We start from the raw sequence: 17,091 nt of genomic DNA, 5'->3' as shown, positions 1-17,091 counted from the left end.
CTATTTGGGGCAGGGGAAGGGAGGACGGAATGGGGCAGAGAACATAATTGAGGGATGAAATGGATTGGAGTACAGTGTAAACAAATGTGGAATATATAACAATGAAATCCACACACATATAACTAATATAAACTAATAAAACGTTTTAAACTAGCTTTTTACTATTAATTGGATAAGCCTGTTTTATTTTTATATTGACTTTTAAAGACCTATTTTCGATTTCACTGAATGCTTTCCTATTTTTTGAGCACATAAACTCTCTTCTGTAACTTACATACAGTACTTTGCCCTGTGCATTATTTTTATAAGTTCATGAAATGTTTCATAAACCTTTAGCACATAAATTTCCATCCTATATAAGGTAATGTAAGTGTCCATCTAAAATAAGTTCCAGATCAAAGGAATTTGACCTGTTGAACCAGAGTAAAACATAAAATGTTAGGATTTTTTTAAACTAAAAGGGAATTTAATAATGTTTTAATCATTCTGGGTTTTATAGTTAAAGTAAGACCTAGAGATGTGACTTATAAATGGTTATTTTCTTAGCAGTAACATCTCATTATTTTCCCCCACTATAATCTATCGTTGCCTGTGAATAAAAAATGAGAAGCATCCTTAAGAACAATATTTTGTTAGCAGCATTTAGGTTGCAGAATTAATAGTCAGGAAGGACAGTGGGATTTTGTCCTCATATGGTAAGACAGCTATGTTTATTGAAGGATGAGATGCCTTGTACATATCACAACATATATGCTATCTCAAGCAATTCTTACAATAGGTAAGAAAGGTAGAAATGATGAAACTAAGGTTCAGAAAAGCTAGTAACTAGACAGACACAGTAGCACATGTATAGAGTCCCAGTTACTCAGGAAGTCAAGATAAGAGGATCATTTGGGCTCAAGAGTTCAAGACCTGCTTGGGGAACAAAAAGAAGAAAAGGCCAAGAAAAGACAGTAATTTACTCTAGAGACTTGTAAAAGCAATGATAAACATAAGGTAGGATTGTCTGAATCTATTACTCTGCCCCATGGACCCCTCAGACCAAGGCAAAGGAAAAAGGGAAGAGATTCTGAAAAAATACATACTGTAGATGAAGTCACTATATCAGGAAACTCAAATGTGGTATTTTCTGCTTTTGGCAGATTTGGGGAGCTCCATGATCATGTGCTTCTTGAACAAGCAGACTTCTTGGGTGCCTACCATTTGAAAAGCACTGTTGGGAAAGCAAAGTGTAAGACATGGAAGAAGCATAAAATAGTTCCCTTGTTGCCTTGGATTTAAAGGAACCACTTTATCAAAAACATACTTTATGAACATTTTTATTATGAAAGTAATAGCATTTCAAAAGCTACAGAAAAGAATAAAGAAGGGAACAAAAGTTGCTGGAAATCTCACCCTAAGTGTGAGTGTTTTGGTATGTTCCTTTAGATAAGAGTCTCAACTCTACAGGAAATTAGTGTGTGTTCATAATGAAAACCTTTAGTATATTTGTGAGCACACTAACCTCACACAGCTCAGGGAAGGGTAGGTTAAGGTGGAACTGAAGGAAAGTAGAACTGTTGGAAATATGCCAGGTTGATGGTAAGCAGCATAGCTGTAATGCTGAGTACAGTCAGAGCAGTAGACAGCTAACAGTAGTGTAGAATGAAATTGTATTCAGTGTTCCTTGAGCCCTTGTAGGTGATGATTGAAAACAGACCAACCAGAAAGTCGTAATAATACTCATGATGTTAAACCCAGAACTGTTCATGTCTGGTCCATCTCCCTCTTTTCTAAATGTTGTGAAATTCAGAACTAAATCTCATTTACCGTTTGAGCAACTTATCCAGTACACTAAAATGATACCACAAATGAATAGAGTTATCCCATGATTCTTTTTCTTGCTCCTTCAGGTGAATCAGTTTAGACAGCTATATTCCAAAGTCATCAACGATAAACATGATGATGTCATGGCCAAGTTTGGCGCTATTCTGGCCCAGGGCATACTGGATGCAGGTAAAAGTTTTGTCATTTTCCAGGTGTACTTATTTATTTAACCAAACCTAATAGATAACTAATCTAGTATTGTAATTATGTGCCATAGTAGAAATTGACTCTGAAGTAGATTACTTCTCAAGAACATTTATGTACATATTCCTAGCTGCAGCTATATTTCTATATACGTGGTGTTGAGGATTCAAACCAGGGCTTCATGTATACGAAGCAAGCACTCTTGCCATTAGGCCATATTCCCAGCCCCTTTATTGTTTTCTTGTTTCTTTGCTTTTTTTTTGTTGCCAGTCCTGGGCCTTGGACTCAGGGCCTGAGCACTGTCCCTGGCTTCTCTTTGCTCAAGGCTAGCACTCTACCTCTTGAGCCACAGCGCCACTTCCGGCTTTTTTCTATATATGTGGTGCTGAGGAATCGAACCCAGGGCTTCATGTATATGAGGCGAGCACTTTACCACTAGGCCATATTCCCAGCACGTTTTCTTGTTTCTGTTTTGAGTTTGTACTGGGTTTGATTTTCTAACTGTGGGTTTTGAGCATGCCATCTGGCTCCAGAAGTCATTTGGTCAGTACATTATGACCTCTTTCAATGAGAGAATGGTATCTTTTAGTAGATTACATTAGGATCCATTTGTTATATTCCTTAACTTTATTGGTAACATCTCAATGAGGTAAGAGGGAAAGAGGGAACATATATTTAATTTACTTTAACATTCTTATGTGTGATTCTTATTCTTATTATGTCCTAGTCATGTAGAATATAATCTTTTTAGTTCTCTCTCTCTCTCTCTCTCTCTCTGTCTCTCTCTCGCTAATTTGAAAATGAGGACTAACATCTCAAATTTATGAGAACTTAAGAGATTTGGTCTCTTCAGGAAGAAAATTCAAAGACTTCAGGTTTGTTATTACCTGGGTATGATAGCACATGCCTGTTGACACCTGTTACAGAGCTTGGGAAGTTGAAGCAGGAGGATAGTGAATTCCAGGCCATCCTGGGCTATATAGCAAGACCATGTCTTTAAAAAATAAAGGATCTAGTGATCCTGGGCCTATAGTAATACCCTGTTTAAATAAGGCATGGACTTTTCAGTTCACTTTGGTCCTCAGTTCTCCCAGCCAACTTTTGCTTTAACTGACTGGTTCCTAAAGGCTTTATTATTTTTTCCCCCTAGTCCTGGGGCTTAAACTCAGGGCCTGGGTGCTGTCCCTGAGCCTTTTGTGCTTAAGGCTAGCACTCTACCACTTGAGCCACAGCTCACTTCTGAGTGGCTTTTTCTGACTGGTTTATTGGAGATCAGAGTCTCTGGACTTTTCTGCCTGGGCTGACTTTGAGCAGTAATCCTCAAATCTTAGCCTCCTGAATAGCTAGGATTACAGGCATGAGCCACTGGCACAAGGCTTTTGTTTCTGAGATAAGGTCTTAATATCTAATCTATGCAGGCCTCCAATTCCTTATGTATTATTTATCCCAGCCTGACTTTGAATTTGTGATCTTCCTGGCTCACCCTTCAAGTGCTAGGATTATAGGCATGTGCCACTACCCTCAGCCAATCCAAACTTCTGATTAATAGAATTAACTCTGATTTCTTTTTTTTAAATTATTAACATATTGTGCTTCCATAGAAAATGTTTAGTTTAATCAAGGATCAGTAGCAAAAATTTTCCTGGTAATAGTAATAAGTGACCTAGTTCAGGTGCTGAAGTTCAAACCCTCGAGTGGAAAAAGCAAACATAGGTAAGAAATTACTTTTTAATCACACGCTAGGAGCCACTGTATAATATAGACTAATGTTTAATTTAAAAAATTTTTTTTTTTTTTTTTTGGTGTCAGGTGCTGTCCCTGATCATTTGTGCTCAAGATTCCACTTGAGCCACAGCTCTACTTCTGGCTTTCTATGTTTAACTATGTTTAATTGGAGATAACAGTCTTACAGACTGTCCTCCCTGGGTTGACTTTGAGCCGAGCTCCTCAGATCTTGGCCTTCTAAATATCTAGGATTACAGGAGTGGGGTGCCCAGCTAGAATCACACTTTTTTGCATCCTTCCATCTTAGTTTTTAAAAACTGCCTGCCTGTAGACTTATAGATTTCCTCTTAAGTCATTAAAGTACTTTTAATTTTGGAGAGGCTAGGTAGCTCACAGATGGATTCCAAGGACTCTGTATTAAATAGTTTCAACCGTGCATTAAAATAATCACTAGGGAACCACAGTGATTCCCTGGTCCACTGCTTAGAAATGTTTGCTATTGCCTGCTGGATTGCTGTTCATGGCTTTTCTCTATTTTTCTACAGGTGGTCATAATGTCACAATCTCCTTACAGTCCAGGACCGGACATACTCATATGCCTTCTGTGGTTGGCGTCCTTGTCTTTACCCAGTTCTGGTTCTGGTTTCCTCTTTCACACTTCCTGTCATTGGCTTATACCCCTACCTGTGTCATTGGCCTTAACAAGGACTTAAAGGTTTGTTTGTGATCCCTCATCTTTGCAATGTAGCCTATTCATAGTGTACACACACACACACACACACACACACACACACGCGCGCGCGCGCGTGGATTCCTGTGAAATTTTAAAGAGCAGTTCATCTCCAATAGAGTATTTTCCCTTCAGTGCTACTCATCACCTTATTTAGTGGAATGTATTAGTGTAAGTTTTAGAAACCAAGCTGCTGTGTAGCATGGGGTACATGTTTTGAGAGAGAATTGTGAGAAATCTTAATGCAGAGACATGGAGAGGATTTACAGACCACTCTAAGTGATTTTATTTAATCTCAAAGGTGATGAGAGGTCTTGAAAGACTTCAGTAAGGTAAGATAAATGACATGAGGTTTATATTTTAGAAAGATTATTTTAGAATCCATAGAAGCTGTTACACTGCTGTGACACCACTTGAATAAAAAGGAATAAAGAAGCTAGGTGCTGGTAGCTTATGCATGTAATCCTAACTACTCAGGAGGCTGAGATCTGAGGATCACAATTCGAAGCCAGCCAGGTCAGGAAAATCTGTGAGACTCTTCTCTCCAGTTAACCACTAGAAAACTACAAGTCACTGTGGCTCAAAGTGGTAGAGCATTAGCTTAGAGTGAACAAGGTCACAGACAGCATGCAGGCCCTGAGTTCAAGCCTTCAAGCCCCATGACTGATGAAAGAAAATGAAAAGAAAAAAAAAGGAATTAAGACTTAAACTAGCCAGGTAACCGTGGCTCATGCTTGTAATCCTAGCTACTCAGGAGGCTGGGATCTGAGAATGGCAGTTTGAAGCCAGCCCAGGCAGGATATTCATGAGCCTCCTTTGTCCTATTAAGCACCAAAAAAGCCAGAGGTAGAGTTGTAGCTCAAGTGGTAGAGCACTAGCTTTGAACAAAAAAGCTCAGAGAAAGCACCTAGGCCCTGAATTCAAGTCCCATCTCTCTCTCTCTCTCTCTCTCTCTCTCTCTCTCTCTCTCTCTCTCTCTCTCTCTCTCTCTCTCTCTCTCTCTCTCACATACACACACACAGATTTACTTAAAGTAAATCTTCACTAATTAATGAAAGAGAACTTGAGACAAATGTACTTTTTAAAATTCTGTAATACTGGAGTAACTGATGAAAGAGTTACTACTAGAGAGAAAAGCAAAGTAAGGGAATTTTTCTTTGGTGGTGTCAAAGAAAAAGACCCAACAGTGAGGAATTCAGACAGAACAAAACTGGTAATGTAGGTTAAAGACTTAAGGTGCTATGTGCCCTGTCATCTCATTTTTTGAAATTGTTTTTCTTTACCAGTGCCAGAGTTGGTTTGAACTCAGAAAGTTGCTCAGCTTACTTGCTAGACTGGCACTCACTCTATCACTTGAGCCCTCTTTATGGTATTTTTTAATGAGCTTTGTTTGTTTGTATTTAGATTTTTCTCAGTCCTGTGACCTGATGATTCATCTTGTTCTTCTTTAAAGATCCAAGGCCTTTTGACCTTTAAATAACTTTTTTGTCTGGTCATCACCAATGTTAAAATGTTTCATTACATTTCAGAGTGGAAAAATTTAGGCTAAAAAATTAATTGGTTGAGTATTTCATCATACTGATTTTTCAGTATAGCCATGCAGTTCAGCTATTCTTTGTTAAGAATTTCAGTATCAAAACTGCTCATACTTGTAAATATTGGGCATTTTTATTTCTCTAAGAGTATTACCTATTTAGATGGGATCAGTTCCCAATCTCTAACTTTTTTTTTTTTTTGGCCAGTCCTGAGGCGTAAACTCAGGCTCTGAGCACTGTCCCTGGCTTCTTTTTGCTCAAGGCTAGCACTCTGCCACTTGAGCCACAGTGCCACTTCTGGCTTTGTTCTATATATATGGTGCTGAGGAATCGAACCCAGGGCTTCATGTATGTGAGGCGAACACTTTACCACTACTCCATATTCCCAACCCACCAATAGCTTTCTTTTTTAACCTGAGTGGAAACTACTGTCCCTTTATATCTGAATGCTTGCTAAAAGCCTAGAACTTAAATACTTATTTTTCAGTCATGGGGATTGAACTCAGGGCCTGCAATCTGTTCCTGAGCCCTTGCTCAAAGCTAGTGCTCTCCACCATTTTGAGCCACAGCCTCACTTCTAGAACTTAAATGTTGATGCTGATTGTTTTTCCTTTTTTTGTCTGTCATAGGGCTTGAACTCTGGGCCTGGGTGCTGTCCCTGAGCTCTTCAGCTCAAGTCTAGCACTCTACCACAGCTCCATGTCCTGATGCTGATTGTTTTAGTGGAGATTCTGATATTACTTATTTACAAAGTTCTTTCATTTCTTCAGATGCCGAAAGTTCAGTATAAATCAAACTGTAAACCATCCACGTTTGCATATCCTGCCCCGCTGGAAGTTCCAAAAGAAAAAGAAAAGGAAAAGGTAGGATCCTTATTCTTTTGAACTGCCTGTTATATAAGGGAGCCCCACCATGTTTTAATTGAGATTATTTTCACTGCATTAATCCTTTTCTTCTTGGTATCTAAGTCCCACATTGTCAGAATCCCAACTTGTGTCTAACAGTTTTCTCTGCACTTGCCAGTGTACATGTATCTGTACTGTGTGTCTGTGTACCACATGCACATTCATTCTCCACAGCTTTCTTATTTATTCTTTAGCACTGTAGCCTTAGTACTTTCAGTCTATATGGATCACATTTTTCCCCAACCTGCAGAGCAATACCTTCATGTATGTATGGTTATTTGGTTTTTTATCAGGTTATCTAATGTACATTTATTTCTCATTTGTCTCTACTACAGATGAAATGAGAATTTTTTTTGTACATACACTTGTGTAAGTGTATCTTTTAGTTGGATAGAATTAGGTGTGGAATTGGTTGATCCCAAGTAATGTATGCCATTTAATTTTATAAGTATTAACTTATCTGCTTTTCACAGTGAATATAGCATTTATATTCCTTCCAGTAACCTATAGGACACTGAATGATAGGTAATAAAGATGGATGCACAGTTAGAGGGCTGCACTTGCCCATGAAATTATACCCAGTAAAATTATCCTTCCATGGTACTTACATATGGAAAAATGGTCGTTTTCTTTAGATATATTGTTTCACATTACCCAGTTGTAGATTCTTTGCTTTAAGATTTGTTTGTGAGTAAGAATTGACCAGGGCTGGGGATATAACCTAGTGGCAAGAGTGCCTGCCTCGGATACACGAGGCCCTGGGTTCGATTCCCCAGCACCACATATACAGAAAAAACGGCCAGAAGCGGCGCTGTGGCTCAAGTGGCAGAGTGCTAGCCTTGAGTGGGAAGAAGCCAGGGACAGTGCTCAGGCCCTGAGTCCAAGGCCCAGGACTGGCCAAAAAAAAAAGAATTGACCAGATTCATGAGTGTCGGGTAACAAATATCCTTGCTTCAGACCTCCTCTAAGGTATGGAAGCAATCAGCTTGTCTAGCAATGTTGCTCAGCTTTCCAAAATCCTTTTCCACCTTGAATTTGCTACTAGTCATCCATTGTATATTACAAGGCATCTCTAGGACCAGAGGAAATTTTTATGTCCTCAGTGTTTTCCCTATAAAGCAAGAAAGGGTATAACACTCATCTCTTATCTGAGAAGTAGGACAAAAAATTCATATCCAGATCAGAAAAGATTAGAGTTACGCTAGAAACAGCCTCCAGGATCTAAGAGTCATCTGATGACAGTGGTAGTAAGTTATGTAAATAAATAATCTGCTAGGGCTGGGAATATGGCCTAGTGGCAAGAGTGCTTGCCTCCCATACATGAAGCCCTGGGTTCGATTCCTCAGCACCACATATATAGAAAAGGCCAGAAGTGGTGATGTGGCTCAAGTGGCAGAGTGCTAGCATTGAGCAAAAGGAAGCCAGGGATAGTGTTCAGGCTCTGAGTTCAACCCCAGGACTGGCAAAATAATAATAATAATAATAATCTGCTTGCTTTTCCTATGTATTCTCCAATTATTTTGTTCTTTTTAATACTTATTGCCAGGACACAAGATCTTGAACTCAGGAAATAGTACTGACTTCTCTTTGAGCTTAAATCTTCAGAGTAGGTAAAATATTGCAATAATTTATCTTATTCTCTAGGTTTCTACTGCTGTGTTATCTATTACTGCCAAGGCTAAAAAGAAGGAAAAGGAAAAAGAAAAAAAGGAGGAAGAGAAAATGGAAGTGGTAGGTATATCTTAGTGGCTATATGGGTTAGATGTATCCTATCTCTATCATGATCCAATCTTTATTATTTAAACATTATTATGCTTTGTTTATACCTTTTTACAAATTTAATTATTTTGTTCCCAGCATATAGAAGCACATCCTGCTATTAAAAAGAGAAATCTAAAGATTATCCATTTGTGGTAGGAATGAAAGGTCACCAATCAGGAATGAGTTCCTAGAGAAAATGACAATTAAAATGGGTTTTGAGGGGCATAAGTGGACTGTGGAACAAAAGTGAACATTTATTGAGTTGCTTTTTTCTCCCATTAGGATGAGGCAGAGAAAAAGGAAGAAAAAGAGAAGAAAAAAGAGCCTGAGCCAAACTTCCAGTTATTGGATAACCCAGCTCGAGTTATGCCTGCCCAACTTAAAGTCCTAACCATGCCAGAGACCTGTAGATACCAGCCTTTCAAACCAGTAAGTAACCGGTGCCTCTAAGAGCTGTGTATGCCAGTGGAATGGTCATTTGTACATATGACACAGAAGTCTGAATCCCAAAATATCGATCAATTTTGCAAATACTAAGAAACCTACTTTTAGCAAAAGACTGGACATTTCCTGTTTGATCTAGATCTTGAAGTGCTTTATCCTATAAATTCCTCCCTTCTTTTACCACAGACTTACATAGAAGTTGCTAAGACAGCATGGTAATTAGACACAGAAACTCTACAGATATGCCGGGTTTGAGCCTTGATTCTAGCACTCACAGACTGTGTGACCTTAGCCCATATATGTCACTCCTCTTTCCCTCATTTTCCCTGTGAAACCAGGCCATTTAATTGTTTGTGTTGCAGCTTCTTCATCAGTGAAATTTATATGGAACTAACTTTTGGGGATGCTGTAAACATTAAATAGGTTGTTGCTTGTAAAACACCTAAAATAATTGTGCTCCCAGTGATTTAGCACTGCCTGACCTATAGTAATAATTGAATAAACCGACAACCCCCAAAGAAGTGTATTCACTTTCTGAACTGCAACTCATTTCATTCTAGTGATATGTTCCACTTACAGCATCTATGAATTTCTCTTGCCAGTTGAGATATATCTTAAACAGACATATTCAGATACAACTAGTAAATACTTAAGATTCATAATTGTGTGTGTGCATGTATGCATATGGGTGTGTGCCCCAGTACTAGAGCTTGAAACTCAAGACTTGGACATTGTCCTTCAGCTCTACTTCTAGGTTTTTTACGTAAGAGTCTCATGGACTTTCCTATCTGGGCTGGCTTTGCACTATAATCTCAGCCTTCTGAATAGCTAGGATTACAGGCATCAGCTACCAACACCCACCTAGAGATACTTAGCCCCCATTTTTGAGTTATAAAGAACTAAAATCAGAAAGGCATATATTCAAGGCTATGAGGCTATCTGAGCACACTGGTGGACTACAATTTGAAATTCAGTGATTGTTGAGCTTATGCTCAAAATGTCTGACCATAGGTTCATGCAGATGTCTTCAGGTCAAATAGTAGGAGTAGCTACCCAGATTTGTGGATTACTAAAATTTTTACTTTGAAAGAGTGAGTTTTATACATATTGTACCCTCGATGTATAATGTGTATGTGAAGAAGGGACTCCCGGTGTCCCATGCCCACCCTCAATGGCAAGGTCCTTCCTCTGATGATTGTGTGGAGTCGGCAGCTGTGTGCTGTTCTCTGCTTCACACCCAGTGTGCTCTGGCCTGTGTCTTCAGTTGTCCTTAGATCCTAATCTCTCCTCAGTGTGAACTGTGTCTCCAGGCTATGAAAGCATTAATAAACCTGTATTGCTATGGTGACTGTGTTGCAGAATTTGAGTTGGATTATTTTGTTCCTGTTAGGCTTGATATAGTCATAACCTGAGCTACATGTTTCCAAAAACTAAGCAGTCCTTTTGCATGTGGGCATTCTCTTGTCTTTGGTAGAAGCTCATCTCCATTTGATTAAACTTGCAGGCCTTGGAAAAGGATCAGGGCAATGGTCATGTATGTACTTTGTTGTTCTTGTCATGGGAATCAGTAGTAAAGGCTGAGTCTGTTCATAAAATGCATTCAAGAAAAGCAAACTTGTTTACGAAGTTATGGATTCATGTTTCTGTGTGTTGGGAGGGGGAAAGGAGTTGGCAGTTTATGAAGGCACACCAGGTTTGCAACGAGACAGGGCAGAATGGTGGTGAGTGAAAATCGGATTAGGTTCAGCTGCAGAAATGGTTGTAGGCATGTGAGTCATTTCGCTGATGAGCCTGTGCCGCTTTGCCTGCCCAGAATGTGCCGTGGTAGAAATATGCTTTTCCCAGATGTGCCTACCACTGTTGACTAATTGAATTACAAAGCACAGCTTTCCATTTCCTTTGACACAGGCAAGCAAACAGAATGAAATTAGCACACCACAGATGGGTGGACAGTTTGATGTTTAGATTCACCTTCTGCTGATATGTTGAGAGGGGGCTGTATAGAATTGCTGTGGCCATCTGCTTTTCTTTTTTCCCATGTGGCCTGCATCACAAGGACTTAGAGATTACAATGAACATGCAGGTGTCTATGCTCTGTTATTTTCTCCATCATTCTGGAATTTCTGGAGGAAACTTGGTTTTTTATGTCTATATTTCTCTTGCATCCAAAATGATGGCCAATATACTATTTGTTTATAATTCTATGTTTCTAATACTGTAAATAGGATTCATATCAACTGAGAGCTTGTTAAAAATGCAGATCCAACAGGGAACAGCTTTTTTACTTTTGTGTTTCTATGTATGTGTGGGTTCGGGGACCTACTGTTCTTGCTTGGCTTTTTGGTCAAGGCTGGCGTTGTACCAGTTCAAGCATTTTGGTAGTTGATTGGAGGTAAGTCTCATGGACTTGCCTGCCCGGGCTGACTTCAGACTGCAATCTTTGAATCTCAGGCTCCTGAAGAGCTAGAATTACAGCTATGAGCAACTTGCTCCCAATGTTTCCACACTTTTAACAAGTCCCAAGTTGATAAAAATGATGGTGGTCAAAGGCCATTATCTTGAGTAGGAAGGCACTGGCATGCAAAATTAAAATAATAAACATTTAGGGTTGGAGGCTGTAGCTCAGGTGTGAGAGCGTCAAGTCAGCCCATGAGCCAAAACAGATCAAGAGTTCAAATCCTGTTCTTGGGAAAAGAATAATAAATATTCTACTTGCAGTCAAAGTAAGGTTAGTCAGCAGGTCTTTGGCTAGGAAACATTTCTTAAATTGAGATGCAGCATTCAAACAGAGCAGCATTTAGAACCACTGGGATAAGGCTTTTTTTTGGGGGGGGGGGTGTTTTTTGTGCCATTCTTGGGGCTTGAACTCAGGGTCTGGATGCTGTCCCTGACCTTATTTTGCTCAATGATAGCACTCTACCACTTGAGCTATAGCTCTAGGCTTTTTTTAGGAAATATAGTGGAGATAAATCTCACAGACTTTCCTGTCCAGGCTGGCTTTAAACCATGATCCTCAGATCTCAACCTCCTGAGTCACTAGGATTATAGGTGTGAGCCACTTGGGCTCAGCATGGGTAAGTTTTTCAATACTCATAGGGGTTACTGTTATCTTTACCCTGGTATGGCTCGCCCTTGTAAATTGTAGAACACGTGGAACTCGGAGCGAGGCTCATGCTGTGTTGCTGTGTTTCAGCTCTCCATTGGGGGAATCATAATTCTGAAGGACACCAGTGAGGACATTGAAGAGCTGGTGGAACCTGTGGCAGCACATGGCCCGAAAATTGAGGAGGAAGAGCAAGAGCCAGAGCCCCCAGAGCCATTTGAATACATTGATGATTAAGGACCAGAGGTGAGTGTTCACCAAAACCACTCACAAGGGAAAAGCCCTTCATCAAGACTTCACAAAGGCTTTGTGCAAAAACATGGTCTCACTTCTCCTCTTCTTGTGTGCACGCCTATGTATCTACAGCTCCCCCTCCCACTTTTGACCCCTTTCTGCATGTGAAACCACAAGTTCTTTTTTCTTTCTTCCTTGACTCGCCTCCAGTACTCTACCATGGTACTCAAAGTGGCTTGTCTATAACTATTTCTATAGTTTCCAAAGGAAATAGGAGGCTTGCTGCAGAGTATAAATATACTGTGCGTCTTCCTTGGAGAAAAGTCTTCTGCTGAATGGCACAGTTTGCTTAGTGATGAAGTTAATTTGCGTTCTGCTATAAGCTCCTTGCTGTGGTTCAGTTAGATCTAGAGGGCCATTGGTCCATAGGTCACGCTGTTGAAGAACACCGGCAGCCCAGCACTGGTGTATTTAATGGGCAATTGCACACCAAACATACTGAAAAACATGTTACTCCTGGAAACTTTGGAGTCATCCAGTTGAAAAGAATTACTGTTTTGCCAGTATTTTGGGGTGTTTTTTTTTTTGGTGGGGGTGCTACATTTTAAAATATAATTACAAATGATTGCCAGTATTTTTTTAAATTTTTATTGTTAAGGTGATGTACAGAGGGGTTACAGTTATATATGTAAAGTGGTGAGTGCATTTCTTGTCAAACTTATTACCTCTTCCCTCAGCCAGTATTTCTAACAGTGTTGAAGTTGGTTTTTAGATTTAAAAGACAGGAATAATTTAATTGTATGAAATTACTACTCAGTTCTCCTGTTTCCTTTTAATAGTTATCACATATCTGAAGGCACATGTGAATGATAATCAGGTTTTTCTAATTAAGTTGTCCTATTACAGTTTCTCTTTAAGGAAGATGAGAACTCATTTATTTCAGTCTGCTCAAATAAAAAATAGATTTAGGACTGGGAACATGGTTTAAGGCCCTGAGTTCACACACCAGGGGAAAAGAAAAAAAAGGCATTTTTAGGTTGGAAATCTATCAGTGTTACACACTGATTAGCAATTTTAGAAAAATCTCTGCTACATATTAAGACAGAATCTTTGCTGTTAGTAAGAAAATGTATTCAGGGCTGGGAATGTGGCCTAGAGGCAAGAGTGCTTCTTTTTTTTTTTTTTTTTTTTTTTTTTTTGGCCAGTCCTGGGCCTTGGACTCAGGGCCTGAGCACTGTCCCTGGCTTCCTTTTGCTCAAGGCTAGCACTCTGCCACTTGAGCCACAGCACCACTTCTGGCCGTTTTCTGTATATGTGGTGCTGGGGAATCGAACCCAGGGCCTCATGTATACAAGGCAAGCTCTCTTGCCACTAGGCCATATCCCTAGCCCAAGAGTGCTTCTTGTATACATGAAGCCCTAGGTTCGATTCCCCAGCACCACATATATAGAAAACGGCCAGAAGTGATGCTGTGGCTCAAGTTGGCAGAGTGCTAGCCTTGAGCAAAAAGAAGCCAGGGACAGTGCTCAGGCCCTGAGTCCACGCCCCAGGACTGGCAACAAAAAACAAAACAAATAAAGAAAATGTATTCATGACTCAGAGGATGAGGCAGAGAGTAAAGGAAATAGACTGCTTCCCCACCACCTAAACCTGCTGTTAAGAATGAGGTTTCTGCCTTGGTTTCCTAAGCGTTCCCCACCAAGCATGCAACAGAGTATTGTGACTGCTCAGGCCATGGCAAATTGACTTTGGTCAGTCAGCTGGATGTAGCCTTTCTTGGTTCCACATCGAAACCTGATTATGGGCTTCAAAGCATTTAACTGTGGAACAGCTTAGAGGTCTATTGGGAAGGAAGCAGCTTCTTGTGTAAACTGGCTATGGATGCACAGGCAGAGATGGAGACTGGTTCTAGATACCAACTGATGGTAGTTGTGGGATTTGGGGGTTTGTTTGAGTAATTTTGAAGCAAGAATGATGCCAAGTTCCATCACCACAACCCATTTGTCTTTCCCAGGATCTCGTTGGCTTACCTGAAGAAGACTCCAGGCTCACCTTGGAAATGCCTGTGAGGGACCTCGCGCTGGAACTGCCGCTCAATGCATGTATCATTGCCTCTGCACTCATCTGAAGAACCTTATCTCCAAGTCTTTGGCTGAAGAGAAGATATATGACTGTTTAGTGTGCTCTTTCACAGAACTTGGTTTTGAAATAAATATATTAAAATCTCCAAACAAGATGTCGTTGGTTTGTTTTTCAGTCTATGATTTTTTTTTCTCCCTCTATAAGCCAGGCATGGTGCCTCAACAAGCCGAGGCAGGTTGATCTTGAGTTGGAGACCAACCTTGGCTATATTAGGAATTGACTCTGAAGAACAGATTTTTTTTTTTCCTTCTCTCTCACTGTGCTAAAGATGGAACCCAGGGCCTTGTACATACTAAAAGTAAGCACTCTATTGCTGTTACATCCCCAGCCTAGGATCTAGGTTTTGATTCTGAAAAACCAATTCCCGGATAGCTCAGCCCTAACGCAATCGTCTATGGTCTTGTTAAATCCGGGTCTAAAGGTTACTGATCCCCAAGGATGGCTCTACTGAGTTAATTTCATTGTGTCCCCTCGTTTGTAAATTCCTTATTTCCTCAATATCAGATGATTCTACAAAAGCGATTATCTCATTTCCTAGCTTCTCATTAGCTATGTCCTTCCTGTTCAAGCTCTTAACATTGCTTGCATTTCGGACAGTTATCTCTTACATTTCCCTTAATCTACAAAATGCTCAAAGAGCAGAAGTTTCTCAGTGATGTCACTGTCCAGAATTGAGTAGTGTGGGTGGGATGATCTGTTCACTGGCTGCCTGCCAAAGCCATTTCATTCCTTCCAAAATAACAAATTAAGCTTTAGGAGGCGGTCAACACTGGTTCTTATTAGGCAGTGCGGTTCAGAATTTAAGTCTTGAGAAGGCTATAGCTTTAAAAAGTGCAAGCTATAAAGTAGAATGGCCACTTGGATCTGAGTATAGTGCTACCATATCTGTTTTCGTGATGTTTGTTTTTCCATAGAAGATTTCTTAGGAAATGCATGGCACTGAGAGCTAACCTGCTGGAATTAAGTCACATGGACAAGATAGGAACTAGAAGTAGCATGTTTAATAGAAGAACAGGGAGACTAGCAGCAACCAACTCCAAATGATGTCATAGGACACACTACACTCCACAGTACAAGACAAGTGGGGTATACAGCCATGAAGCCAGTGGAAGTAAATGTTGGATTATTGTTGGGTTGGGGTTTTTTTTTATGCCAGTACTAGAGCTTGAACCCAGGGCCTGGGCACTGTCTCTTAGCTTTATTGCTTAAAGCTTGCCCTCTACCACTTGAGCCATACTTCTGGCTTTTTGGCGGTTAGGAAGAGCTAAGTGTCCCACAGACTTTCCTGCCTGTCCTGACTTTGAACCCCAATTCCCAGGTCTTAATCTCCTGAGTAACTAGGATTACAGGCATGAGCCACCATTGCCTGGAAGTTAATGTTTTTTGGTTTTTTTTTTTTTTTAATTTGAATCTGATCTTAGAATCCAGTCTTCATCCCACTGGTCTGAAGGTAGACCCTTGCCTTTTAAAAACCCTCTCTTTGGTGCCTACCCTACTTTTAATTCTCTACCTGTCTTGGACTTACCCTTTATTTCACAGATTGGGTAAGAAAGTTGTCATTTGTGCAGATCCTACTACCTCCCGACTGCTAGCCTTTAGACATCTGTTACTGGGTTCTCTTCTCAGCTGCTTTCTCTAAGCAACTCTACCCATTCTACACCTTGCCCTTAACAAAGGTGGGTTTTGTTCTTATTTTTTGTTTTGAAGGTCCAGTTTAACAGTTAAAGCTGTGGAACTCCTTTTATGCCACAGCACACAGTGGAAACAGCATGGACTTTGCTCTTGGGCTGAGTTCAAGTCCTGCCCCTTAGTGGCATCCTCATTTGTGCAGAGGAAATAAGTTTTTTTGTTGTTGTTGTTTTTTGTTTTTTGTTTTTTTGCCAGTCCTGGGGCGTGGACTCAGGGCCTGAGCACTGTCCCTGGCTTCTTTTTTGCGCAAGGCTAGCACTCTACCACTTGAGCCACAGCGCCACTTCTGGCCGTTTTATGTATATGTGATGCTGGGGAATCGAACCCAGGGCTTCATGTATACGGGGCAAGCACTCTTGCCACTAGGCCATATTCCCAGCCCCGAAATAAGAGTCTTATGGAGATTAAGTCACAGCAAATTCTTACTGGCTTACCTTTGTGCCAGACACTGAAAGAATAGATCATCGTGCACAATCTACAGGTAGTCCGCATTAGAGAGGCCAGGAGTCTAGTGGCATCCACCACATTGCCTCATCCACTAACAGTGTGGTCCGCTCTCATTGTGTATGTGGCATCAGGATTCAACATCACAGATTCATCTTTCTACTAAGCTGGGCTCTGGCCTCTGAAATTTCTGGGGTTATTTGATTCAGTAAATCTAGACTCAGCGATAGGCATGTCTCTGCCCATCCTGTAAATCCTCCCAGTGTGTCTTCCTCTGCACTCCTAACTCCTGTCTTTTTTTATCCTTTGCAGAGAGGCAACATTAATTACTACAGAACCCCTTTGACCTCCAGCAGAGCCCACCAGGGA

The 17,091-nt window shown here is 40.4% G+C and overlaps 1 protein-coding gene across 1 annotated transcript in view; it reads left to right on the top strand.

The window, feature by feature from the left end:
* The window catches only part of Psmd1 (proteasome 26S subunit, non-ATPase 1), a 97,419-nt gene extending 82,738 nt beyond the window's left edge, over positions 1 to 14,681 (top strand). Inside the window, exons 19-25 of the mRNA XM_048344543.1 lie at positions 1,893 to 1,995; positions 4,281 to 4,450; positions 6,771 to 6,863; positions 8,550 to 8,636; positions 8,949 to 9,095; positions 12,304 to 12,459; positions 14,462 to 14,681. Of these exons, the coding sequence (XP_048200500.1) occupies positions 1,893 to 1,995; positions 4,281 to 4,450; positions 6,771 to 6,863; positions 8,550 to 8,636; positions 8,949 to 9,095; positions 12,304 to 12,450 (747 nt within the window). The 3' untranslated portion in view covers positions 12,451 to 12,459; positions 14,462 to 14,681. The remainder of the gene's footprint in view (positions 1 to 1,892; positions 1,996 to 4,280; positions 4,451 to 6,770; positions 6,864 to 8,549; positions 8,637 to 8,948; positions 9,096 to 12,303; positions 12,460 to 14,461) is intronic.
* The last annotated feature ends 2,410 nt before the right edge of the window (positions 14,682 to 17,091 follow it).

This window comes from Perognathus longimembris, chromosome 4 (genome assembly GCF_023159225.1).
Source record: "Perognathus longimembris pacificus isolate PPM17 chromosome 4, ASM2315922v1, whole genome shotgun sequence".
Classification (NCBI taxonomy): domain Eukaryota; kingdom Metazoa; phylum Chordata; class Mammalia; order Rodentia; family Heteromyidae; genus Perognathus; species Perognathus longimembris.
The sequence above is the reverse complement of the archived record's forward strand: the minus strand, read 5'-3'. Positions and strand labels throughout refer to the sequence as shown.